Genomic DNA, 21,882 nt, shown 5'->3' on the forward strand with positions numbered 1-21,882 from the left:
TGTGTTAGTCTCTCAGTAGTGTCTGACTCTTCGTGACCCCATGGACTGTAGCCCTCCAGGCTCCTCTGTCCATGGGATTCTGTAGGCAGGAATACTGGAGTGGCTTGCCATTCCCTTCTCTAAACCCAGGTCTTCCGCACGGCAGGTGGATTCTTTATTGTCTGCTCCACTAGGGAAGCCCATAACTTGAGGAGCTGCCAGATGGTGTTCCATGGGGGCCAAACCCTTTTACATTGCTACCAGTGCGTCCGAGGTCCCAGTTTCTCCACATCCTGGCCCACACCTTCCGTATCTCTGATTGTCGCCATCCTGGTGGACATGAAGTATAATAATTGGTGCCTCTTTAGGTTCTGATTTGCATTTCCCTGATGGCTGATGACTGTGAGCATCTTTTCATGTATTTATTCGAAACCCATATATTTTCTTTGGACAAATGAAATGGGCTGTTCAGAATTTTTGCCTTCTTTAAAAAATTGGGTTAGTTTTTTTCCTTATTGTTGAGTTTGAGTAGTTCTTTATATACAGTACTCTTGATACAAGTTCTTCATCCAGTATGTGATTTATACATATTTTCTCCAAGTCTGTGGTTTGTCTTTTCACAGTATATCTTGCCCAACAAAAGCTTTACGTTTTGATAGTCCAGTTTCTCATTGTTTTCTCTTTTATGGTCGTGCTCTGGGTCTGGCACAGGGCATCTAAAAACCCACAAGCTTGTCTTTGCAGCCCACCCATTGGCATCGTGCTCTGAAACATCTGTTCAGAGAGGCAGAGGAAATTGCCTGTAGGAAGATGGCATCTAGCAGGGGGCGCCATGGTCATTTATTCTTGGCAGTTGGAGGTTTTTATAAAAGTTTATTTACTGGGAGGAGGGGAAATTGCTTCTCTTCTTTTTTTTCCCCCTGATTTATTTTCTTTGATTTATCCATGCAGCAGATATTTACAAGTCTGGGACACAGAAAGGACCAAAGTGGATCCAGACCCACGTGTGGTGGGCTCCTGGACCAAAAGGGCAAGAGGTGCTGGATGAGCAGGGCTGAGGGCGGTGAGGTCTACTCCATCGGTCCTCGGTGCTCTGAAGCTGGGGACATGGGCGCTGCCCCTGTCACAGGAACCCACTGAGAAGGGAGGGATGCGGAAAAGTTCCCCTTAGGAAGCCAGGCTCGCTGAGAGCCTTGTGGGTGGTGGAGTCAGCGGGGCAGAGCAGACGGGAAGACACCCTTCCTGGTGAAGGTGGGGGACGCAGTTTCAGAAGGGAGGGGTGAACACGTTGGGGAGCTTCGGAGACATCACCCAGGCTGTGTTGAAGTCATCACACTTGCCATGTAAGAGGCCTTTCAGGGGGTCTTCCCTGGCGGTCCAGTGGTTAAGAGTCCACCTGCCATCGAGGGGACAGGGGTTCGATCCCTGGTCCGGGAAGATCCTGCATGCCGTGGAGCAACTAAGCCTGTGCACCACAACTACTGCGCCTGTGCTGTGGAGCCTGAGAGCTGCACCACGCAAAGCCACTGCGTTGAGAAGCCCTTGCACCACAACTAGAGAAAAGCCCATGAGCAGCAACGAGGGCCCAGCACAACTTAAATAAATTTTTTAAAATGGCCTCTCAGGTTTGTGTGTGGTAGGTGGGTGTGCTCTAGACCCTCAGTGGGGCGTCGATCTCTGTGACCTCTGGGTCCATCTACCTCTCTGGACATGAGATCTTGTGGCCTTGCCAAGGTGCCTCTCCTGTTCCTGTCCCAGGTTGTCTTGCGGTAGCAGTCAGGTGACAGGGCAGACCCGGCTCCTCCTGGGAGGAGCTCAGCGGCTGCCAGACTGGAAGTACCTGTCTGTGTAGCAGACAGAGTCAGTGTCTAGGGGTCATGTGAGAGGGGCGCTTAGGGGCTTGGTCTCAGGTGTGAGCAGGTGTGGGGGAGCTGATCTTATTTTTTCTCTTTTTCAAATTAAAGCTGGTTGTCCCTTAGTCCCGAGTGTTTGGTTTGGAGTGATTGGTGAAACCAGGGGGTGGAGAAGAGAGTCAGGGATAGGGTGGGGACAAGGGGTTAGGTTCAGAGAACGCCTGCTCTGTTGTTTCCCGCACCTCACATTGGCCGGCGGCCCCTGCCCGTGCCCTGCGATGTCTGTCGGGGAATGAACGCTGACCTCGGCACACGTGGATGTTGAACCCTCAGCTGGGCTGTTCGGGCTGTGAAATCTTCCCCGAAGCTGACTTTGACCCCGTTTCCTCTGGTCTCTGCCTCCCTTCACTGTGAGATGTACCGTCAACTTAACAACATACTTGGTGGGGAGAAAGAGAAACACGTCAAGAATGTGTGCTGGGGACTTTCCTGGCAGTCCAGTGGTTAAGAATCCGTTTCCCAGTGCAGGGGACATGGGTTCGATCCCTGGTCAGGGAACCAGATTCCCACATGCCTCAGAGCAACTAAGCCCGCGCACCAAAACTGCTGAAGCCTGTACACCTAGAGCCCATGCTCCGCAACTAGAGAAGCCACTGCAGTGAGAAGCCCATGCACCGCAACTGGAGAGCAGCCCCTGGTCACTGCAACTAGAGAAAAGCCCACACAAAGCAGTAAGGACCCAGTACAGCCAAAAAATAAATAAGTAACAAAAAAAAACTTAAGAAAAGTGAGTGCTGACTTCAGGAGACAGCCCAATTTTCAGAGACGTAAAACATGAAGACATTTATTCCAGTTGTTTTCTGCTAATATTAGACATCCTCCCTGCCCTCCAGCCCGCCCCCACAGCAGGCTATTCTTGGACACTGAGCCCTAACCATCACTAACTTTCCATGACTTCTCTCCAATGCCGTTAACTGAAGTCACAGAAAGGGGTGTCTTGGTACATTTTATTAGGCAGCTTGCGTGGTTTTCTTCAGAAAGAGGTTTTTGTTTTTTTTTTTTAAAGTAAGATGAAACAACGAGGCCAGCTTCTGAGCCAGAAGCCCTCGGAGGCATGTCTTTGACATTCCTGCTGGCTTGTGCTGGGGGGCCAGTGCCTGTGTGGGCAGTGCTGAGCCCCTCGGCCCTCCTTCACGCCCCCAGAGGGGGCGCGGCTCTGGGTGTCCAGGTTGCTGCTGGTGACTGGTCGGGCGTTCCCCACCTGCCCTCAGTTTGAACTGAGACGGCAGAGGAGAGTGAGTCTTGAGTGACTAGGCCCTCGACCCCAGGGGCCGGTGGGGAGACTGCCTGCCCCACACAAACCCTTGACTCCCTGGCTCTCTGCGGCCATGCTGGGCTCAGGAGGTGGGCAGCCTGTGCTCTGCGTTGAGGACCTTGCTGGTTGATCCAGGGGGCCTGGCCTTGCTGGTGGATCACCGAGGAGCCAGGACAGAGGGCATGTTGTGTGAGGAGACCAAGGAAGGTCAGGGGGCTGTCAGCCAGCCGTGTGCTCAGTTTTTGCCTGTAGCGTCCTCTGCATGGGACCCCAGAAGCATCTGTGTTTCCTCGAGGGCAGGTGTGGCGCCCGGGAGAGAAATGCCTCCAAAGGGCGAATGAGCCAGAGAAGAGGTGTCACTGAGTCATCTGCGTGGTCACCCCCCAGAGTGCAGGCAGTGGTGAGGGGCTCGTCCATATCAGCCTGGGTGCTGTCTTGGGGTCAGACTGGCTCAGTTCCGGGCTGAGAGGTTGTTCGCATCTTTGCATATCTGACTCTTGTGTCTCTTTGTAGAAACAGCACCGAGGGTGGAGGTGTCTCAGATGGGGCTGGGAGGCCCAGGGAGGAGACCGAGGACGCCTGGCTGGGTCCCCTGAGTTCCAGGCGCCCATGGGCTTACCGCAGGCTTTGTCCTTTCCTCTTTTGGATCTGTTTTTGTCCCAAGTTTCTTCATCAGGTTACCATTTTACATGTGTGCTCATGTCGCTGGCTCCTTTCCCACTCCTGTTGGTGTTAGATTGTTAGGACTCCAGATAACCGAAGCTAACGTCCAGCATGAGGGCACTTGTTTCCATACAGGGTGGCCTGACCCCTGCACCCAGCCCTGGCGGTCCCCCCATTCACTTGCTGGGTGGCCTCCTGGTCTCCTGGGCAGTCTGATGGCCGCCACACCACGGTGCTGGCCAGCATCACAGCCCCTCTTCCCACCTGCCCTTGTGCACCCAGAACCCCGGGAGTCCTTTCCCTCCTCTCACCGGGGCTCAGAGAGGTGGGGTGGCAGGTCCAGCATCACACAGCGAGGCAGCAGCAGAGCTGTTAGGACATCCGAGCAATCTCAGACCCCAAAGTCCATGGTTTGGAGCCCACAATGCACTGCTTTCCTTAACACTTTTTAAAAGTTTTCCTCTTATTATGACTACAAAGGTGATAGATGTAGGTTGCAAGGGTTTGAAGTCTTTTCTCCAGCCTACTACCTTGAAGTAACTACTATAACCAGCCTCCCGGAAACAGCTTTGGTATGTGTGAGTGTGGGGGTGCAGGGAGGAGGGCGAGGGGCAGTTTCCACTTTGGTGTCTGTGGACTCTGCTGTGTCAGTGCCCCCAGCCCTGCTGGCTCTGGTGCACCGGCGCGGCGAGCCCCTTCGCTCACACCAGCTGTCATGGACCCACCCTCCCCGCCCCAGGCCGCCGTCATCCTGTAAAGCTGCCTCCGTGGACCTCCCCAAACACTTGCCTACTTGGCAGTGGGATTTCAGGGATTGCTTTCCTCCCTCTCTTTCCCTGGCGATCAGCAGTTCTCTCCTGCTGCCTGGAAGCCCCCAGCCTGATCAGCCTGGGCTTGGGGACCCATGGGCCGGCCCGGAGGAGCAGAGGAGATGGGGCTCTGCACACGCCCAAGGCTGCGGTATGCCCACCCCGTGTCTGCCCACCTTTACTGGTTCCGTGTGGCCTTGGCAAATAATCACATGCCACAAAGCCTGTTTCCTCTCCCGAGGGGCCGTGAAACAGCAATGAACCCTCAGAGCTTTGGAGGATGAAGGAAGGTGCCATGTAAAGCCTCCCACCAACTGCCCATTCCTGGCGAGGGCTGGCAGAGTGCTGACGATGGGGCCGAGTGTTAGACGTGCCTGCCACAGGAGATCCTGGGCTGGGGGAGCTGTGGGGGTGTGAAGGGCGGCCCTGGGCCTGCCTTCTCCTTGTCCCCTGTAGCAGGATGGAGTCGGCTCAGATAGGTAGTGGTTAGATGCACAGCTGCACAGAAGCTTGGGGTGGGACCAGCCCTGTACAGGTAAGCGTTTAAGTATAGAAAACCGAGAACCCTGTGGAGAAGTAGAGAGGGGCGCGGAGCAGAGCGCACAGCACCACCTCCAGCGGCAGCAGCGACCCGCCTGCAGGCAGCCCTCGCTGCGTCTCCACGCTGGGGCTGCAGCGTCCTAGTCAGGTCCTGATTTCAGTCTGTGTCTGGACAAGACAAGACTCTTAACCAAAAAACCCTAACAGATATCATCAAATCTAGAAAGCAATAGATCAATAATTCTTTAATGTCAAATACTCAATAATGTCAAAGTTGCCCGAATCATCTCACATTCATGTTTTGAAGTAATTTGTTCAAATCAGGATTCAGATAAAACCAGTTCATTGCTGTTGATTGCTGTCTAACGCTTCTTTAAATCTTCTTTCTCTCCATCTCTCTCTCCCTTTCTCTCCTTTGCGAGTGTTTTCAAAAGCTGTGGTCCTGTAAGCAAGCAGGCTGGGCCCTGATCAGATTTGGGTTTACCTGGTTTTCCTTTAAGCTCAGCGAATGTGGGAACCCTGGGGCCTCTTATGGGAATGTCAGATAGGCCCCTGGGGCCAGCGTGGGCAGAGGAAACAGCCTCAGGGTTCTTAGGAACCAAGTGTCCTCCTCAGCTGGTGAGGCTGCACTGCACCCGAGTCTTCTGCGACCTGGGGCAGCAGTGGGCAGGGGCGTGGTGGGGGCATCCTCCAGGCCAGCCCTGCCAGCTGCAGGGAGGCGGCCTTGGAGTGGACCCTGGGGGTCCGAGGTGGTGGACGGGGGCCGGTCCAGAGCTTCGATCAGTTGGCCCAGGGCTGGGGGCCCTCTGCCTGGAGAGCACTGTGGACAGGTGCGTGCGCTCCTGGCTTTGGGCGGTGGCACCAGATGGGCCGATGCCTTCACATCTTAGTTTGCTGAGGCCAGAGAGAGATACTAACCTGGGGAGTGACCTGGGGAGTGCAGGGCCTGGCCTGAGAACACTTGGGGCCAGCCCTGGGGTCCCCAGGGATTCCGGGCTCCCAGGGGAGTGACTAAGGGAGTTACTCCTGGGATTGCCTCCCGGTGCAACTTGAACTTGGCCTCTCCTCACCTCACATGCTGCCGGCTCCCAGGCGCCATGGTCCTACCTTCTCACAGCTTTCTCAGGAGGCTGGTTTCTTGGTGACTGGGCTGAAAGTGGTCCACCATCCACTTGGAAATTCCTAAGCTTCAGCCCCAGGTCTTGTCCCTAGGGAGCTCCGGTCATCTGTGCGTTGGGGCCCGTGTCCGCTGCAGGGCACACGCCGGGTGCTGGGGGGGCCTCTGCCCAGCCCAGACGCCACCCCTAGCTCTACCTCATCACTCACCTCCGGGCATCCTAGGGAGCTACCCCTGGGCGCTGCTTGGGCCAGTGCGTCGTTGCCCTGCTGGGTTTGTGTGGGTGTGGGAACCGCTCCGGAAGCCAGGGGTTCCAGAGAACACCACCTGCCTGGAGCGTGTGCTGGCCCACTGCCGACCAACCTTGGGGTACCAGGCACGTCCTCTGGTCCTGGTTCAGTGTCTTCACCTGTGAAATGGGGACAGTAAGAGCGCCCGGCTGTGGGGATGCTGCACAGGGTCATGTTACGGAGTAGTGTCCATGTCCCGTCAGGGTGGCCGCTGCTCCGAGGGCTCAGGAGGGAGGAGAGCCTCCGCAGCCCCGGTGGTGCTGCGGGCACACGGCAAGCCCCTGACACATCTCTGCAGGACTGATGAGCACGTGGGCACACCCAGCAGACACCGGTGCTTGCTCAGTGCTGCCCTGTGGGGACAGAAGACAAGATGTGCGTCCTGCAGACTGTGATGAACACTGTGATCGAGGATAGTGTTCAGGGGCTGTTGGAGGGCAGCCCTTGGCGGGTGTTAAAGGAGGGGGTTGGGGATGGCCAGGGCTGGTTAAATGTCCTTGGATTGAGAGGGGGCTACAGCAGAAGCTGCTGCGTGGGAGGGGGCAGCAGGATGAGGAGGGGCCGGCTGAGGGGGTAGAGTGTGTGTGGGGGCAGCTGGACTAGCCTTGTAGCTGTGCCACCAGGCTGCATCTCCATGTGTGTGTGGCAGGGGTCACCAGAGAGGGCAGAGGCCAGGGGAAGGCCCGGGCAGAGCCTCGGGAGCCAAGCTTGGCGGCGGGTGGAGCTGGGGAGCACCCACAGAAGCCTTACCTCACCCAGGGGATCCTGTGGCTATAGGTCCCGTGTCTCCATGTGCCCTCAACAGGCCTCTTCCTGGGAAGACAGCGGTTTCATTTTTGGGTGGTGCAGAGCCAGGCGCTGTGGCTGTAGCTCATCCTCCCCATGTTGCTGGGGCGCAAGTCGAGGCCAGGAGCGCAGCCCCGCCCGGGAAGGGGTGAGCAGCTCCGTGGAGCCAGGGCTCCAGGAGTGCGATTCTCTCACTTCCCTCCATGCCTGTCCCGTGGCGGCTGCTGGCCTCCAGGTGTGCCGTCTCAGGTGGTCAGGAAGAGAAGAGATGCCGAGACACGCTGAGGCATTCTCTTCGCCATGTCATTTCTGACCTGGGGGGAAGCCCTCCTCGGTGGACCTCCCTTATCTCATCATCCCAGATCAGGTCACGTTTCCACTTCGGGCAGGGCACTGATTTCTAAGTCTGGTGTATGTGATTGGGGTAGGAACCCACTCTTCCTGCGGGGGAGCTGGCCAGGTCAGGGGAGAAGGGCTGCCAGGGGAGAGGCCATGTCGGGATCACCTCAACCCCCGGTGTTGGCTTGAGAGGGCCTGTTTGCTGGTCTCCTCCCCAGACTGGCAGCTCCCGGAGGACAGGGCCCACAGCTCTGTCATGTGGCAAGTGCACCTTCTACCTTTGTGGCCTGGACTGGGGGGCAGAGTCGTCCACATGCAATTGCGGGACCTCACTCTTGCCCCCTTTGCTAAGAAGCCTGCTCCCATGTAGCCAGCCATGCCTCTCCCCACTCCACCATCACCTGGTTACTGGGCTCACCTCATGCTGCCAGCCCAGGGATGGCAGGGTGGCTGGGGTTCTGGTGTGCTGTGGCAGCAGGAAGGGGTGAAAGGAGGCTGGCCCAGGAGATGCTGGGCCCAGGGATGCTGGTGCAATGGCTTGGCTACCCTGCCTTCTACCCTCAACCCTCACCCACCTGCCCTCCTTGCTTACCTCCTTTCAACTGCTGAGAAGCCTCTGCTGGTTCCTCAGACTCCTGCTTTCTTCTCTCCCACAGACAGTACTTTAAACATTCAGGGTGTGATTCACATGCCGGAAAATTCACCTTTTCAAGCACACAAAGTTGGTAGTTTTGAGTATGTTCACCGTGTTGTGTGGTCATAACAGTTTCCTAGTTCCTGAGCAGTCTCATCATCCCAGAAAGAAACCTCTTCCCTAGCGGCCGGCAGCTTCCACATCCCCTCCCCCAACCCCTGGCCGCCAGCCCCTGGCAGCCACGAAGCCACTCTCGTCTCGGGCTTTACTCGTCTGTTCTGGACGCTTCATGCACGTGGAACCATATCCTGCGTGGGCTTCCCTCCCTGAGCATGGTGTTGTTGAGGGCCATCCCTGTCTTAACACGTGTCAGCGCTTGGTTCCTTTCCATGGCCGGATACCATCCCATTGTGCGGCTGAACCCCAGTACATTCATCCAGCCACCTGCTGGTGGGTGCTGGGCTTGTGTCCACGGCGTGACGATGGCAAGTGATGCTGCCGTGGACATCAGCATACGAGGTTTCATGTGGATGTGTGTTTTCATTTCTATTGGGTAAACATCCAGAGGAGACCCGTGGGTCATGTAGTCACTCTCTATTTAACATTTTGAGGGACTCTTGGCCGCTTTTCCAAAAGAACCACCATGTTACATTCCTGCTGGCAGCCCTAGGATGCTGGCTTCTCCACTTCCTTGCCAACATTTGTTACTTTCCATTTTTTTTTTAATTAAAAAAAAGTTGTTATTTTTTGAATCTTGGCGCGGCCTGTGGGATCTTAGTTTGCCACCCAGGGATCAGACCTGCATCCCCTGCATTGGAAGTGCACAGTCTCAACCACTGGACTGCCAGGGAAGTCCCTATTTTCCTTTTTTAAAATGATTGCCATCATAGTAGGGGTGAGGCAGAATTCTGTGGTTTTGATTTGTAGTTCCCTGGTGGCTGATGGTGTAAAGCGGCCTCCCCTGTGCTTGTTGGCTACTTTTATGTCTTTGGAGAAATTTCCCTTCCAGGAAAGGGGGTTGTGGTGAGGCTATAGGATCCTGGCCAGGCTCGGCATCATTGCTTAGTGGCTGTGCGTCTCGGAGCGCCTTCCCCGTCTGTGAGCCGAGCACTGTGAGGGTTGAGGGGTATGTGTTTGGGGCGGTGGCCACCGTCGGCAGGATCGACTGCTTCACTAGCCAGCTGAGACCATCACCCAGATCTTTATTTCTGTCTTGGAGCCTGCTTTGCTGGGTCTTCTGCAAACAGTCTGTTAATTTATTTTGGGTAAGCAGGTTGACGGGCAGACACATACAGACGAGCGGACAAGGGTCTGAGGGGAGAGAAGGCAGGGAGCGTGTCCGCCTGCCCCTGGCTGTCCCCACCTCCTGCCCCATCAAACAGACTTCCTTGTTTTCTCTGTTGAAGGAGGAGCCGAGGAAGGTTTGCTTCACCTACGATCTATTCCTGAACCTGGAGGGCAACCCGCCCGTCAACCACCTGCGCTGCGAGAAGCTCACCTTCAACAACCCCACCGTGGAGTTCCGGTACAAGCTCCTGATGGCCGGCGGGGTGAGTGCGCCACTCCCTGTGGTCCTGACATGGCCCCTGATGGTGCTGGGGGCACCCAGGGCTTCCCAGCGTGTAGTCGGGTGCCTGAGACCCTGAGGGGCAGGTGGTACGGGCGGCACCCTGCAGCTTTGGAGAGGACCCAGGCATCCCTAGCCTGTACCAGGGCGTTGTCTGTTGCAAATGACTGACTAGTCTTTAGTTATCCCGAAGCTTTTCGTTGCTGTGGGTAATTAGCATCTTCCTCCACAGTGGTGGGTGGAGGCAGGAGTGGGTGTGAGGCCAGTCTCCCTGCCTGGTGTAGAGCTGGAGCCAGTTTTCAACCGGATTGGCAAGGCCACTCAGAGGCTGCGTCATCTGGGGGGTTCCCTGCTGATGCAGGCTTCTAGGGGTTTGTCCTTGCGACTCGGGCCTGGTCAGAGTGTCAGCTCTCAGGACTTAGGTCTCTGTAGGGAGTTGTGTGCCAGCAATCCCGGTGTGGTGGTGGGGCTGGAGCACGTGTCAGGGCTCTTGGAGAGCAGGGTGGGGTGCCCGCTTCGGGGGGGGGCAGGCTGGACTGTGCCAGGCGGGGGTTGTGGGCTGAGCACACCAGGCCTGCTGTGCCTGGGACGGAGGAGTCGGCTCGGGTGTGACAGCCTGTGTGTGTGGTGAGGGCAGGCCCACTTCCCCAGTGTGTGCCTTTAGCTTGGTTTTCTTTGGCTCTTGGGAGCAGTCCTTGTTTCCTGTTACTTAATTCAGTTGGGTCTTTTTATAAACTTTTAAACAATATGAAAGAATCACTTTTTCATTGCAGGATGTGTGATTAAGGTCTGCTGTGTCCTTAATAAAAGATGAGTGCGTGACCCTAATCTTGCATGTGACGGCTGACGGAGTCCAGTCACAGAGCAGGGATGGGGGGTTGCCTTACACAGATGTTGGCTCTGAAGTTGGCAGGCGCAGCAGTCCTCCCCTAGCTCTGCCTCTCTACTTTGGCGTCTCTGCCGGATGCTTTCCAGAGTATTTCCCCAGCGGTTCCTGGGTGCTCCCCCCAAGGTTGCGTGGTCACCGCTCTCTGGGAGGCAGCCGCACAGAGTGTCCACGGGCCTCTCAGGGCCCAGGACGCGGCACTGAGCCCCTTGCTGCCCATGGTGGGGGCGGCGGTGTTTGCTCTGAGGAGATGAAGACTCAGTGAGCAGCATCCAAACACATAAAACAGAGGGCAGGAGGCGGGGGAGGAGGTGCAGGAGGGAGGGAGGCCGCGGCTGCCGCGCTGCACTGCCCAGGGCTGTCCTCGCCCTGGGGGAGCTGCCCAGACAGCTGGCCTGCTGCCCAGGAATTTCTCACCCTTTGGGGCTGTGGGCTTCAGGCACCGGGCTGATGGCACAGCAGTGCTGTCTGTTCTTAGGAGCCACCGGAGACCTCCAGGGGACTGTGGCTCCCGAGTCCTGAGTCCCAGTCCCTGTTCGCTGTGTTGGGGCACTGGGTCCCAGGTGGGCTGCCTTTCCCCTCTGGTGGCAGGTAGCCCCGGAGGCCGCCTGTGTTGATGTCCACATCGGCGCTGGAAGAACTGGAGGAGCGAGTTGTCTGTGAGCCAAGAGGACTGCTCTCTGTGCAGCCCCTTCCCTGGGGTCCCGTGAGCCCTGTTGCTCCTTGTGTGACACTGAGACGGCCTCGGCGGTGACCTTAGCCACTTCCTGCTGGGCCGGGTGGTCGCCTGGCTGCCAGCGGTGTGTCTCGTCCTTGGCCCCGTCGGCAGTTGAGCTGCACAGAAGTAGAGGCTCCTTCAGCGGCAGGCGGTGAGATGGGTTCCTTTGGAGCCACGTGCTCCCAGGTTTTCACCATGAGGCAAGGACACGGGAGGCAGTCACTCGTGTCCTGGGACCGGGTCAGCCTAGGACCTTCCTCTGAAGGGATAGGAAATGCTGTAACGAAAGGAGAAGGGCTGTGGGTGGACAAACCGAGGCTTCCCGTGGCCCTGCCATTCTTCTGGGCTGCCCACTCAGTCATGTCCGAGTGGCCTTCATGTGTACGGGCCCCTGAGGGCATGATCCCTGGGTGCCTGGAGGGGCCGACGTGTTCTGGGAGCCTGCTTCAGAGCGCGATAGTCAGACAGGCTCTGACGAGCAGCGCCGCCTCGGGCCCTGCCACCCTCCTTTCAACCCGGCGTCCCCACGGCGGTGGCCGGGTGTGACCTCAGCCTCCTCAGATGAAAGCTGGGGTTTGTTGGGGAACCCCAGGTTCTCAGAGCTGTTCATGGTGCCTGTTCTACCAAGCTAAATGCTTTCTTTTTCATCATCTTATGCACTTTATTCTTCTGTTCTGGCTCATCACCGTCTGGAAGGCTCCCTCTGAGTGGCTGGCTGCTGGTAGTGTCAGCTCACTCTTGTCAGTATTTTGAAAACTTGCCCCCAGCCTTCTCCCACTTCAGCTGGGGCCATGGGAGCCTGGCCGGAGCCCCTCCCGGCGGCACTCCAGCCCTCTCTCCTCCAGCCCGGCCACACGCCCCCTGTCTGTCCAGCTCACCCACCTGAGACTGGAGAGGGAGTCGGCACCCAGAATCTGGGTGCTGCCTCCACCACGCTGCCTGCTCTGGGTGTCTGGCTGGCTTTCCACCTGTCCCGGCCGTGCTTCTGGTTTGTCGTCCCCACCTTGTGCGGGGCAGCTTGGCTTCGGCGCCTCCTCGTGCTCCTTTGCACGCTCCGCGTCTTCCAGCCGGCCCTCAGGCCCGCCACACTCAGCCTTCCTGGGACCCGGCTTCTTCGCTCTCCACCCAGCCTGCTTGGCTCCAGCGCTCAGCGCCCAGCCCCTCCCAGAGGGAAGCTCCCACAGCAGGCTTCCTCTTGCCGATGGGATTTCCAGTCTGCCTCCCTGCCCATTGATAACATCTGTCTCTTCTTTATCACTAGGTGATGGTAATTCCTGAAGGAGCAGAAACGGTGTCCAGGCCCAGCCCCGACTACCCCATGTTACCCACAATTCCACTCTCTGCCTTCTCTGACCCCAAGAAGACCAAACCATCCCACGGCTCCAAGGTTAGTGAGGCGGCAGGCCCAGTCCTGGGGGCGCGCTGGGGCCCGGCGGCGAGTCCCGGCTCAGGGCGCCCCACGTCAGAGCTGGACCTTCCATCCCCGGACTCGCTCCCTTGGCCTCCTCTCGGAGCTCATCTCTGCCCTCCTGGCTGCTCTGCCCCTTAGTCAGGAGGCTGGCCCTCATGACCTCACGGACAGCCAAGTGATCGCAGGCTTCTCTCTGTTCCTCTTGAGGCCAAAGAGCCTGCCCTATTCTTCCTGCCACTGAGTCAGAGGGCCTAGGACCACTGGGACAGACCCTGAGAGGCTCGTGTGCTGGGGGCCGTGGACCAAGTGCGTCCACTGCTGCTCCCTAGCGCAACTCGGACACCCTCTCCGTGGGGCTGGGCGCCCCTCCCTCGGCTGCTCTAGGCTCCGCTTTCTGCTTTGGCAGCAGCTCTCTGCAGAGAGCTTACTTGGGGAAGGGCCAGGTGGAGCCATGCGGGCAAGCACGCTGTTTGCCCCAAGAAGAGATGTTTTATCATCTTCTCAGCCGTCAGGCAGGGGGTGCTCTGCCCTCACAACAGCTCCCTCCCTGAGCCATCACAGCATGGCCTCAAGCCCTTGGGACACAGTGGACACAGAAGTTCCCAAGTGTGCGTCTTGTCCCACAGCCGCCTCAAACAGCTGTGTCCCCAAGACCGAGCTACGCCTGGCTCTTAGGGCCGCTGCTGATCATTCACTACCACCCACCCCGAAAGTTTATCCACTTCTCGTCTTGGCAGGTTTCTTGCTCCACTCATGCTCGGGTATCAGGGGCCTGGGGCACCCGAGGCGGGGCAAGTTGAGCTCTCAGGCCTTACAGCCTGATGCTTATCAGCAGCCTTGGAGGAGTGCCTGTCACCTGGGCAAGGTCGTCTTGGCACTTTCCACAAGACCACTAGGTCTCTGAATCTTCAGATCTCTCTGACTTAAGCCTCCTGGACATATGAGGCCAGAGTCTCCAATATGGAGTGTGGGTCTGGGGTCTTCCCCACACTGGCATCTGTGGTCTTCCCCTGAACCTCGTGGGACTTATATAGAAGAAAAATTCTTACTCACGATCTTGGCAGCTTCTGTCTCAGTCACCCATGGTTGTCTAGAGGTCTGCTCAGAGTGGGAAGTGCGGGAATCGCCATCTCTTTCTGGCATGTCACTTGCGAGTCCCCTAGGAAGTGCCCTCTGGGTATTGAGGACACTGCAGTGGCCTGCCGAGCAGGGGCTGCTGGCAGCATCTCTTGCTGAGGTCTTTGAGACCCGTGGGGCCCTTATACGGTAGTCGCACCTGCCATGCTCGGGGGGCCTGCAGGCTGGGGTCTGCGTCTCCACCCCTCCTGGTCCAGCGTCTTCCTGCCGCTCCAGGGGCTGCAACTCAGGGGGTCCCTGTGACGGTTGCTGCATATAGCTCTCCAACAGACACCCTCAGTCCTTCCCTCCGAGTCATCATCCTTTTCCTGCAGCTCAGGAGGCCCTGGCACTTCCCTCAAATGGGCTGTCTGCTGTCCGGACCTGTGGGCTGACTGGCAGAGAGGCTGGGGGGTGGGGAGACATGGCATGGGTCCTTGTAGGGCCCTGGGGCTGCTGGGGAGTCTGGCTGTTGTGGCTCCAGGTGGATTGGTCCCTGGTGGTCCTGTTCCTGCCCATAGGCCCCCAGAGGGGAGCCTAGAGCCTCCTGGGAGAGGAACAGGGCCTGCTGCAGGGCACCTGTAGCTTCAGGCACCCCGCTTCTCCTTGTCCAATGTCAGCCAGTTGGTCCAGTGGGCCTTTGTTTCTCCAGCACTAGTCTCTTAGCCATTTGGGGTCCTTGCTGGCTTTGAGGACATGACTGTGGTGGGTTTCACCCCAAGAACTTCTGTGTCACACTCCAGACTTAGTGTGTGATTTCAGAGAGCCTGTCCTCCCAGGAGCCTGTGCAGAGCTCCGGCTGAGGAGGCGAAGCTCTGAGGCCCCTGCTAGGTGGGCAGATCCTAGATGGCGGGGAGGCTCTGCTGACTGGGGCTGGGGGGCTTTTGGTGGACCTGCCCTTGGGGGGCTCCGCTCCATGTCTCAGGGCTGGGGCCGGGGGGCCCAGGCAGGCACGTGGATGCTGCAGGAATAGGCCAGAGTTGTGCAGGGGCCTCTGTTTCTTGCCTCCCTCCTTGGGGGAGCTACTTGCTGGGAGTGGAACCCCGAGACAGGCCCCATTCCACAGCCAGCCCCCCAGGGGTAGCCCTTCAGACAGGCTTCTAAAGGGAGGCTTGTGATGTGAGTACCTCTTCCCACTACCATCGTGACGTAAGGGACACAGGGGCCGACTTCTCTTTAGGAGGCACCGGGGCCCCATGGCCCCGCGGGCCTGCCCCTGAGCCTCTGGTGCTGGTGCAGGACTCAAGTAGGTTGCAGGTGGCCAGGCTGTGCTGTCTCTGGGCTCTCTGCGGAGAGGGTTCTGTGGCTGCTCCCAGGGCTGTTAGAACAGGAAGCAGAGGCCCAGCTGCTGGCCTTCCCCTGGCTCACCTAAATCCCTCAGCACGTTGGGTGAGCTCCTTGAGTGAGGCTGCTCCTCCGCTCTGGTAGCTCTTGGTTTCTGGTGAGCTTGGGTCCTGAGAGCCTTGGTCCAGCCGTGCGCCTGTCCCCGGGGCTGGGGGCCGAGTCCAGTTGCCCATCGCAACCCTGGCTGTGCGGCAGGTGCTGACGCGCTGTGGACGGGGTGTGGGCACAGCCGGTGTCTGATGGGGCTCCTGGCCGCCTGGGGGTGGGGGACGGGGTGCTCCCTGACTGCCCTGCCTGTCCTGCACCATCGCCTGGTGAGGTAGGTGGTCGTGCTCCTGTTCAGAGGAAGCACAGGTGCACACGCTTGGAGTCCCCCAACCTGACCTTCCTGGAGGCCCAACTCAGGGCTGCTTGCCGCCTCTGTTTCCAGTGGGAGTCCCCCGACCTGGCTCATCGACTCGAGTTAAGGCTCCACACTCAACCCTCTGAATTTCTGAGATGGGGATCCTGGAATTACATGTGGTTTAGAAAAGCTGCCCAGGCGGCTTGGGTTCTAGAAGCCAGTTTTCACGCACAGCACCCAGGAACCCAGCAGGCATTCACTCAGTAAATGCGACTGTAGAGATCAAGGGGAGATCACAGAGCCCCTATGCTGCTATGCATTGGGGCCAGGCTGTCCAGTTGGGGGGCCACCTGGAGAGGCACCTGGCTCTGGTGGGGACAGGAGTGGGGCCCACCTGCTGGTGCCCCCAGCCCCGTGCCTGGCAGCCTCTGACTCCCCAAGGTGCCTGAGGGGTGTGGTCGGTGTGGCTGGCCTGTGTGTATCTGACTCACCTGCACGCTTGTTGAATCCCTCAGGGGAGTCTTAGCCTGTAGCCGCCCATGACCTGCTGACGCTTCCTAGTAGCTTTAAGGGACAGCTCCATTTAAAACTCTTACCTGCTGCCTTACTTTTTCAAAGCTTTATGGAAGATTTTCTCTAGCTGAGTCTGAATCAGGTGGATTACACTTTGTCGGGGTCGGGGGAGGCGGAGCAGGGCAGCCCTGAGATGCTGCGTGACCGTGTCCCCCTCCTGCCCGGCCTTGCAGGACGCCAGCAAGGAGAGCAGCAAGGCCTGCAAGGCCCACAAGGCGACCAAGGAGCACCGGGAGCGGCCGCGCAAGGACTCAGAGAGCCGGGGCGCCTCCAAGGAGCCGGAGCGCGAGCAGGCCCGGAGCGCCAAGGACGCGGCGCGAAAGCTGGGCGAGGCCCGGCCACCCAAGGAGGAGAAGGCCCCGCCACCCAAGGCTGCGTTCAAGGAGCCCAAGATGGCCCTGAAGGAGACCAAACTGGAGGGCATGTCCCCCAAGGGCGGGCCCCCCCCCACCACCCCCTCCCAAGTCTTCCAGCAAGAGGCCGGCCACTGCCGACTCACCGAAGCCCAGCGCCAAAAAGCAGAAGAAGAGCAGCTCCAAGGGGTCGAGGAGTGCCCCCAGCACCTCGCCCCGCACCTCGTCTTCCTCCTTCTCGGACAAAAAGCCGGCCAAGGACAAGGGCAGCGCCAAAGGGGAGAAGGTCAAGGCCGAGAACGAGTCCAGGGAGATCAAAAAGCCCCCAGAAGTGGAGGAGTCCAACTCGGAGGACGAGGCCTCCTTCAAGACCGAGGTGAGGCAGCTCCTTCCCCACCCTTCTCCCCTCACCCACCCCGCCCTCATCCTCTGCTGTTACCCAACCTGTTCTTGTCCTCTCTGCTGGCTCTGAGCTGCTCGAAGGTGACGAGGGGGTTGGGATGCAGGGCCCTGGGCTCCCACTGGCTCCATGGAGGTTTGGGCAAGCCTTCATGCTGTGCCAAGCCTGTTTCCTCTTCTGTTGGGGGGCGATGCAGCCGCCTCGTGAGAACTCTGTGGGGACACGGGGTCCCGGTAGAGCATGACACTGGGTACCTGGGTTCACAGTTCTCCTTCGGGCAGCCCCCTGCATGGGTGGGGACTCAACTCACCTGTGAGTGATTGTGTCCCACCGTCAACTCCTTCCCAGGGTGCTGCAGGCTCAGTTGGTCAGGACACCCCTTTCTGTCACTAGTGGTGAGGTATCCATGTGTGTTTTCATCCCACTTTCTGATCTGGGAACCAGAGGCCCTGGTTCCTCCTGTGGCAGCATTTTCATACAGCTCTGAAGGTCACCGTCAGAGACAGCTTGAGCCACAAAGGAGACAGGAGCCAGGTATTGATTGGTTAGGCAGACCTCTTTGGCCTTGGAGGACCATGTCATCTCTGTGTGCTATTTGGCTTCTGGTAGTTAGAGAAGAAGAACTTGGCTGGATGGATGATAGTTGGATGTATGATTGGGTGAATGAATGGATGGATGGATGATGGTTGGATGGTTGGTTGGATGGATAGAGCGTTGGTTGGATGGATGGAGGGTTGGTTGGATGGGTATATGGTTGGTTGGATGGTTGAATGAATGTATTATTGGATGGATAATGGCTGGATGGTTGGTTGGTTGGATGGAGGGATGGTTGGATGGTTGGTTGGTTGGATGGATGGATGGATGGATGGATGAGTGATTGACCCCTTCACTTATATCACCAACCCCAGCCCTTAGTGACCTTTTATGGTTCCCGGCATCCTCATTCACTCTCAAAGGCAGAAGCTTTGCCTCCAACGTTGCTGCTCGGAGCTCCACTGAGACTTTGAAAGTGGTTCCCAGAGATGAAGGCAGAGGTGGTTTGTGTCAGTAGCACTGATGTTATGAGTGTGTGGCTTCCAGGGGCACCTTGTTGGAAGTGTCTGGGGGTAACAGTTTGGCCCGGGGGTTAACAGTGCATCCCCATTGATGAGGACACACATGGGGCTGATGATGTTGTATACCCAGTGCTTCTTGCACCCAGGAGACTGTCTGCCAGTGAACTTAAGGGCATAGGACCCCGGAATGTCTCTCTGATGTCCAGGGCTGTCTGCCCCCTGGCTGCTGGAGGTTCTTCAGGTGCCTCATCTGGCATCTTTCTCCTCCGTCTGCTCAGACTGGAGCTCTGGGCAGGGTGTCCTTCCCGCCTGTCCACCTCGAATGCTTCCACCGAGGCCTTCTGTGCCCAAAGCTGGTGCACCTATGCTGGGAAGAGCTGAAGGCCTTCCTTCCTCTGTCCCCAGGCTGAGGGGCTCTGGCCCTGGGTGTCCACCTGACATCCTGCTGTGGTGATCCTGAGCACCTGTGCCCCTGTGGGCTGCTCCCTCCGCCTGCTCGGGTGGGCTGGGTGGAAGACCGGCGTATCTAGCCTTGGCCGACCTGGGACCGGAGGCTGGCATTGCTCAGGAAGCCTGGGGTTTTCTCCTGGCTGAAGAGACAGGTCTGCTGTGCTGAGAGACTTGTGAACCACAAGTCCAGGCTGTTTGAGATCCTGCAGCTGAGGCCTGGGCCTCCAGCAGGATCCCAGGGGTCTCAGAGGCTGCTGGATGGTGACTCACACGTCCTGACCCGGGACCTGGGGAGACACAAATGTCCACAGTGAAGAGGGCAAGATGGCCTTCAGATCCAGCCCACCCCCCAGTCTCCCTTGCCTATCTCAGGCCATCCCGCTCTGGAGGCTGATGGCATCATTGCCAGAAAGCTCTGACCCTGCATGGAACCCAGGTCTCCCCCTCGGCTTGCAGAGGGACCACAGCTCCTCATCTGTGTGTCGGGCCAGGACCCCAGCTCCTTCAGCTGCTCCTCTGTGGTCTCCTTGGCCATGGGGTCTCTTCAGTCACAGGCCCCAGAGTATGGGGACCACAGTAGGCCCTCTGCTTTCCTTCTGGACACCCCGTGTGGCCTGAGCCCCGGAGCCTCGGCAGTGCTCACAGCAGCCTCTTGAGGGCTCTCTGACCCTCGGGAACCATTAGGCTCTTGGGGCAGAAGCCACGTTCAGGTCCTCCCTTCCCTATCCTGTCCCTTGTATTCGTGTGGAAGGAAAAGGGTTGTGTGTGGCTGAGGGGCCCGCCTGGCCTGCCCGGCCTGCACCCTCCCTAGCCTGCCTCGACCTCGACTTCCGTATGCTTAGCAGGGCCAGCAGGGCAGCTCTTCCGTCAATGGGGAAGCTGAGGCTTAAAGGTGGGGCCTTGGTCAGTTGGTGAAAAGCCAGGCTCAGACGCAGGGACCCTGAGCCAGAATAAGAACTCAGGAGTCTGTGTGCCGGAGGGCTGTGTGGCTTCAGTGGTTGGGGCCAGGGTTCACGCTGGCCTGTGGTTCCCATCCCCCAACCCCCCCCCCCGCCTCAGCAGACACTGGCCATCCGGGCTGGTTTCCCAGACAGGGTCCCCAGGAACTAGCTTGAAGGTGGCCAGGGGGGATGTCGGCAGTGGCGCTGGGAGGCAAGGTGGAGCAGACCCCAGGGGAGGGGACCCTTCACTCTTCAGTCGGTAAGTGTTCGTCCCTGGGCAGCGACTCCTTCTCTGGGTCTGCTAAGAGGAAAGACCTGTGCCTTCCTGGGTCTCTGGGGGCCAGGACTCCCGCCTGAGGGTCTTCTCTCCCGGGGTTCAGCCAGGATCAAGGAGATGCTGCTGGCGCCTCCACCTGCCTCCTGGCCCCCCCCCCAGGTGCCAGGCCGCTCAGCTCCCCCAGACGGCTCCCGATGGCACGTGGGCACTCCATGCCAGCGGGCTTTCTGAGCTGTGGACTCTGCCCTTCTGCCCAGCAGAGCCCAGACTGGCCCCACCCCAGGCCCAGCTTGTACTCTGCTGCCCTATAGTCTGTCGGTTTCTCTCTCCCGAGGGCCCAGCGCAGACACCTCCCTGTCCTGGCTCATGCTCAGAGGTCCCGTCCCCATGCGGGCCTCTGGAGTGGGAGGCACCGCGGCCCCAGGTGTCTCACCCCCTGGTCTCTAGGGCCTGGAGTCCCCGTGTGGGCTTTTACTGCCCCCTGGTGGCTGAGTCGGGGTGGCCGAGTCAGGGTGGCCGGCTGCAGGAGGTGGCGGAGAGGGTGTGACTGGCTCTGGGTGCAGAGGGGCCGCCTGAGTCCACCATGTCTACCATGTCACTGACCCACAGGCTCATTGTCACCTCAGGGGCACCTGGTGGCAAGGAGACAGCTTTTTGTCACTACTCAGCCTCAGGGCTGTGAGGAGATGAGGGGTTACCCCCCTTTCCTGTTCAGCCTTCCAGCTGTGCTCCCACCGGAGCGGGCAGGGTCCACACGTGAGCAGCCACACAAGCTGTCCAGCCCCTGCCTCGGCCCTGAACTCCTGCCCAGGCAGGCGGGAGGACCAGCCACGGGCTGGAGATTTAACATCCTTCAGGGAGACAAAAAAAGTCTTGGGTTGTGTTTTGAATGCAAACAGCTGCGTCCTGGGACTGAAGAGGAGGCGAGGTGGGGCCATGTCTGGAGGGTGCTGGCACCTTGGCGACCTGTTGAGTGCACATCAGGGCATCCTGCCTGGCTGTCTCTGCCACCCAAGGGCTTGGCCATCCATTCCTTCTCTTCAGTCTGAAAGCTGACTATTGTCCTCTCTCTCTTCCTGTCTGCCCCGCCCTGCCCTGCCATGTGGTGAAGTCCGCCCAGTCGAGCCCATCCAATTCCAGCTCCAGCTCTGACTCCAGTTCAGATTCGGATTTTGAGCCATCTCAGAACCACAGCCAAGGTGTGTGCTGGGCAAGGAGTCAGTGGGGGTGACAGGCTCCCTGACCTCCCCAGGGGCCAGCAGGGCACTGGACCTGTTATGGAGGCAAGGGATTCACAAGGAATTTCCCGAAGCTGTTGACTCGCTGGGGGCTTGCTCATGTACACCCAGAGTCTGAAAGCTGCCTCCAGAACTGGAGAAGCCTGAGGGTAGGGTGGCTCCAGCCTGTGCTAAACTTGCCCCTAGGGCTTCCTTTTAGGATGCAGTTTGTCACATGGGGCCTCCCAAACTGGCCTGGGTCACCTGGCTGCCGACTGCCCCTCTCCCGGGCCCTCAGCTTTGTCCATCTGCACAGAAGGGCTTTGAGCTGGGCTTTGGGTCTGTGGTGAAGGGCTCTGTTCTGACCTGAGCCCTGCCCTTACCAGGCCTCTCCTCTCCAGTCCTACCAGATGCAGGGCCCTTGCCTCTGCTGCCCCCAGCCAGCCAAGGGCTCCAGCCCAGGCCCCCTTGGCAGCCTGGTCCCTGCAGGCCTCCTGGGGTGCTTGAGGGGAGGTGGCCCAGCTAACCCCTGCCCACCCTCACACCGGAAGCACTTCTGGTGGATCACACTGAGAATTTCCTCCACAGCCTGGAGCCCTTTTTGAGGGTGGGGGAGTGCTGGGGGAGGTGAATGTATTGGGGTGGGGGGCTGACATAAAGACACAGTCCCGAGGGGGCTGGGGGATGGGGTGCTCCAAGCCCATACTCTCTCCAAGGGTTCTTATCTATGGGGAAGGGAGGGGGAACCTGCCATGCGGGGTCATGTGACCAACGTAATTGAGGGCTTTGTGTCCCTTTGTTGCCTCGGTAACAGGAATATAAACCAAGATGCCGTCTGTAGGGGATTGGAACTGAGTGTCTCTGGAGAAAGGGAGGACAGTGGGATGGGAGCCTTTGAGGGGGCTG

At 58.7% G+C, this 21,882-nt stretch overlaps 1 protein-coding gene and 1 long non-coding RNA gene across 2 annotated transcripts in view; one reads left to right on the plus strand and one right to left on the minus strand.

Moving 5' to 3' along the window:
- Positions 1–21,882, plus strand: part of MLLT1 (MLLT1 super elongation complex subunit) — a 64,593-nt gene that overhangs the window by 36,189 nt on the left and 6,522 nt on the right. Inside the window, 5 exon segments of the mRNA XM_043911808.1 lie at positions 9,732–9,875; positions 12,758–12,883; positions 16,457–16,722; positions 16,724–17,012; positions 20,871–20,958. Coding sequence (XP_043767743.1) covers positions 9,732–9,875; positions 12,758–12,883; positions 16,457–16,722; positions 16,724–17,012; positions 20,871–20,958 — 913 coding nt within the window.
- LOC122699635 lies at positions 6,387–8,344 on the minus strand. Its single transcript, XR_006342652.1, has 3 exons — positions 8,284–8,344; positions 7,317–7,379; positions 6,387–6,919 (listed from the first exon to the last, which is right to left on the minus strand). It is a non-coding gene; the product is annotated as an uncharacterized LOC122699635 (long non-coding RNA).

Source organism: Cervus elaphus, chromosome 9 (assembly GCF_910594005.1).
Source record: "Cervus elaphus chromosome 9, mCerEla1.1, whole genome shotgun sequence".
In the NCBI taxonomy this organism is placed as follows: domain Eukaryota; kingdom Metazoa; phylum Chordata; class Mammalia; order Artiodactyla; family Cervidae; genus Cervus; species Cervus elaphus.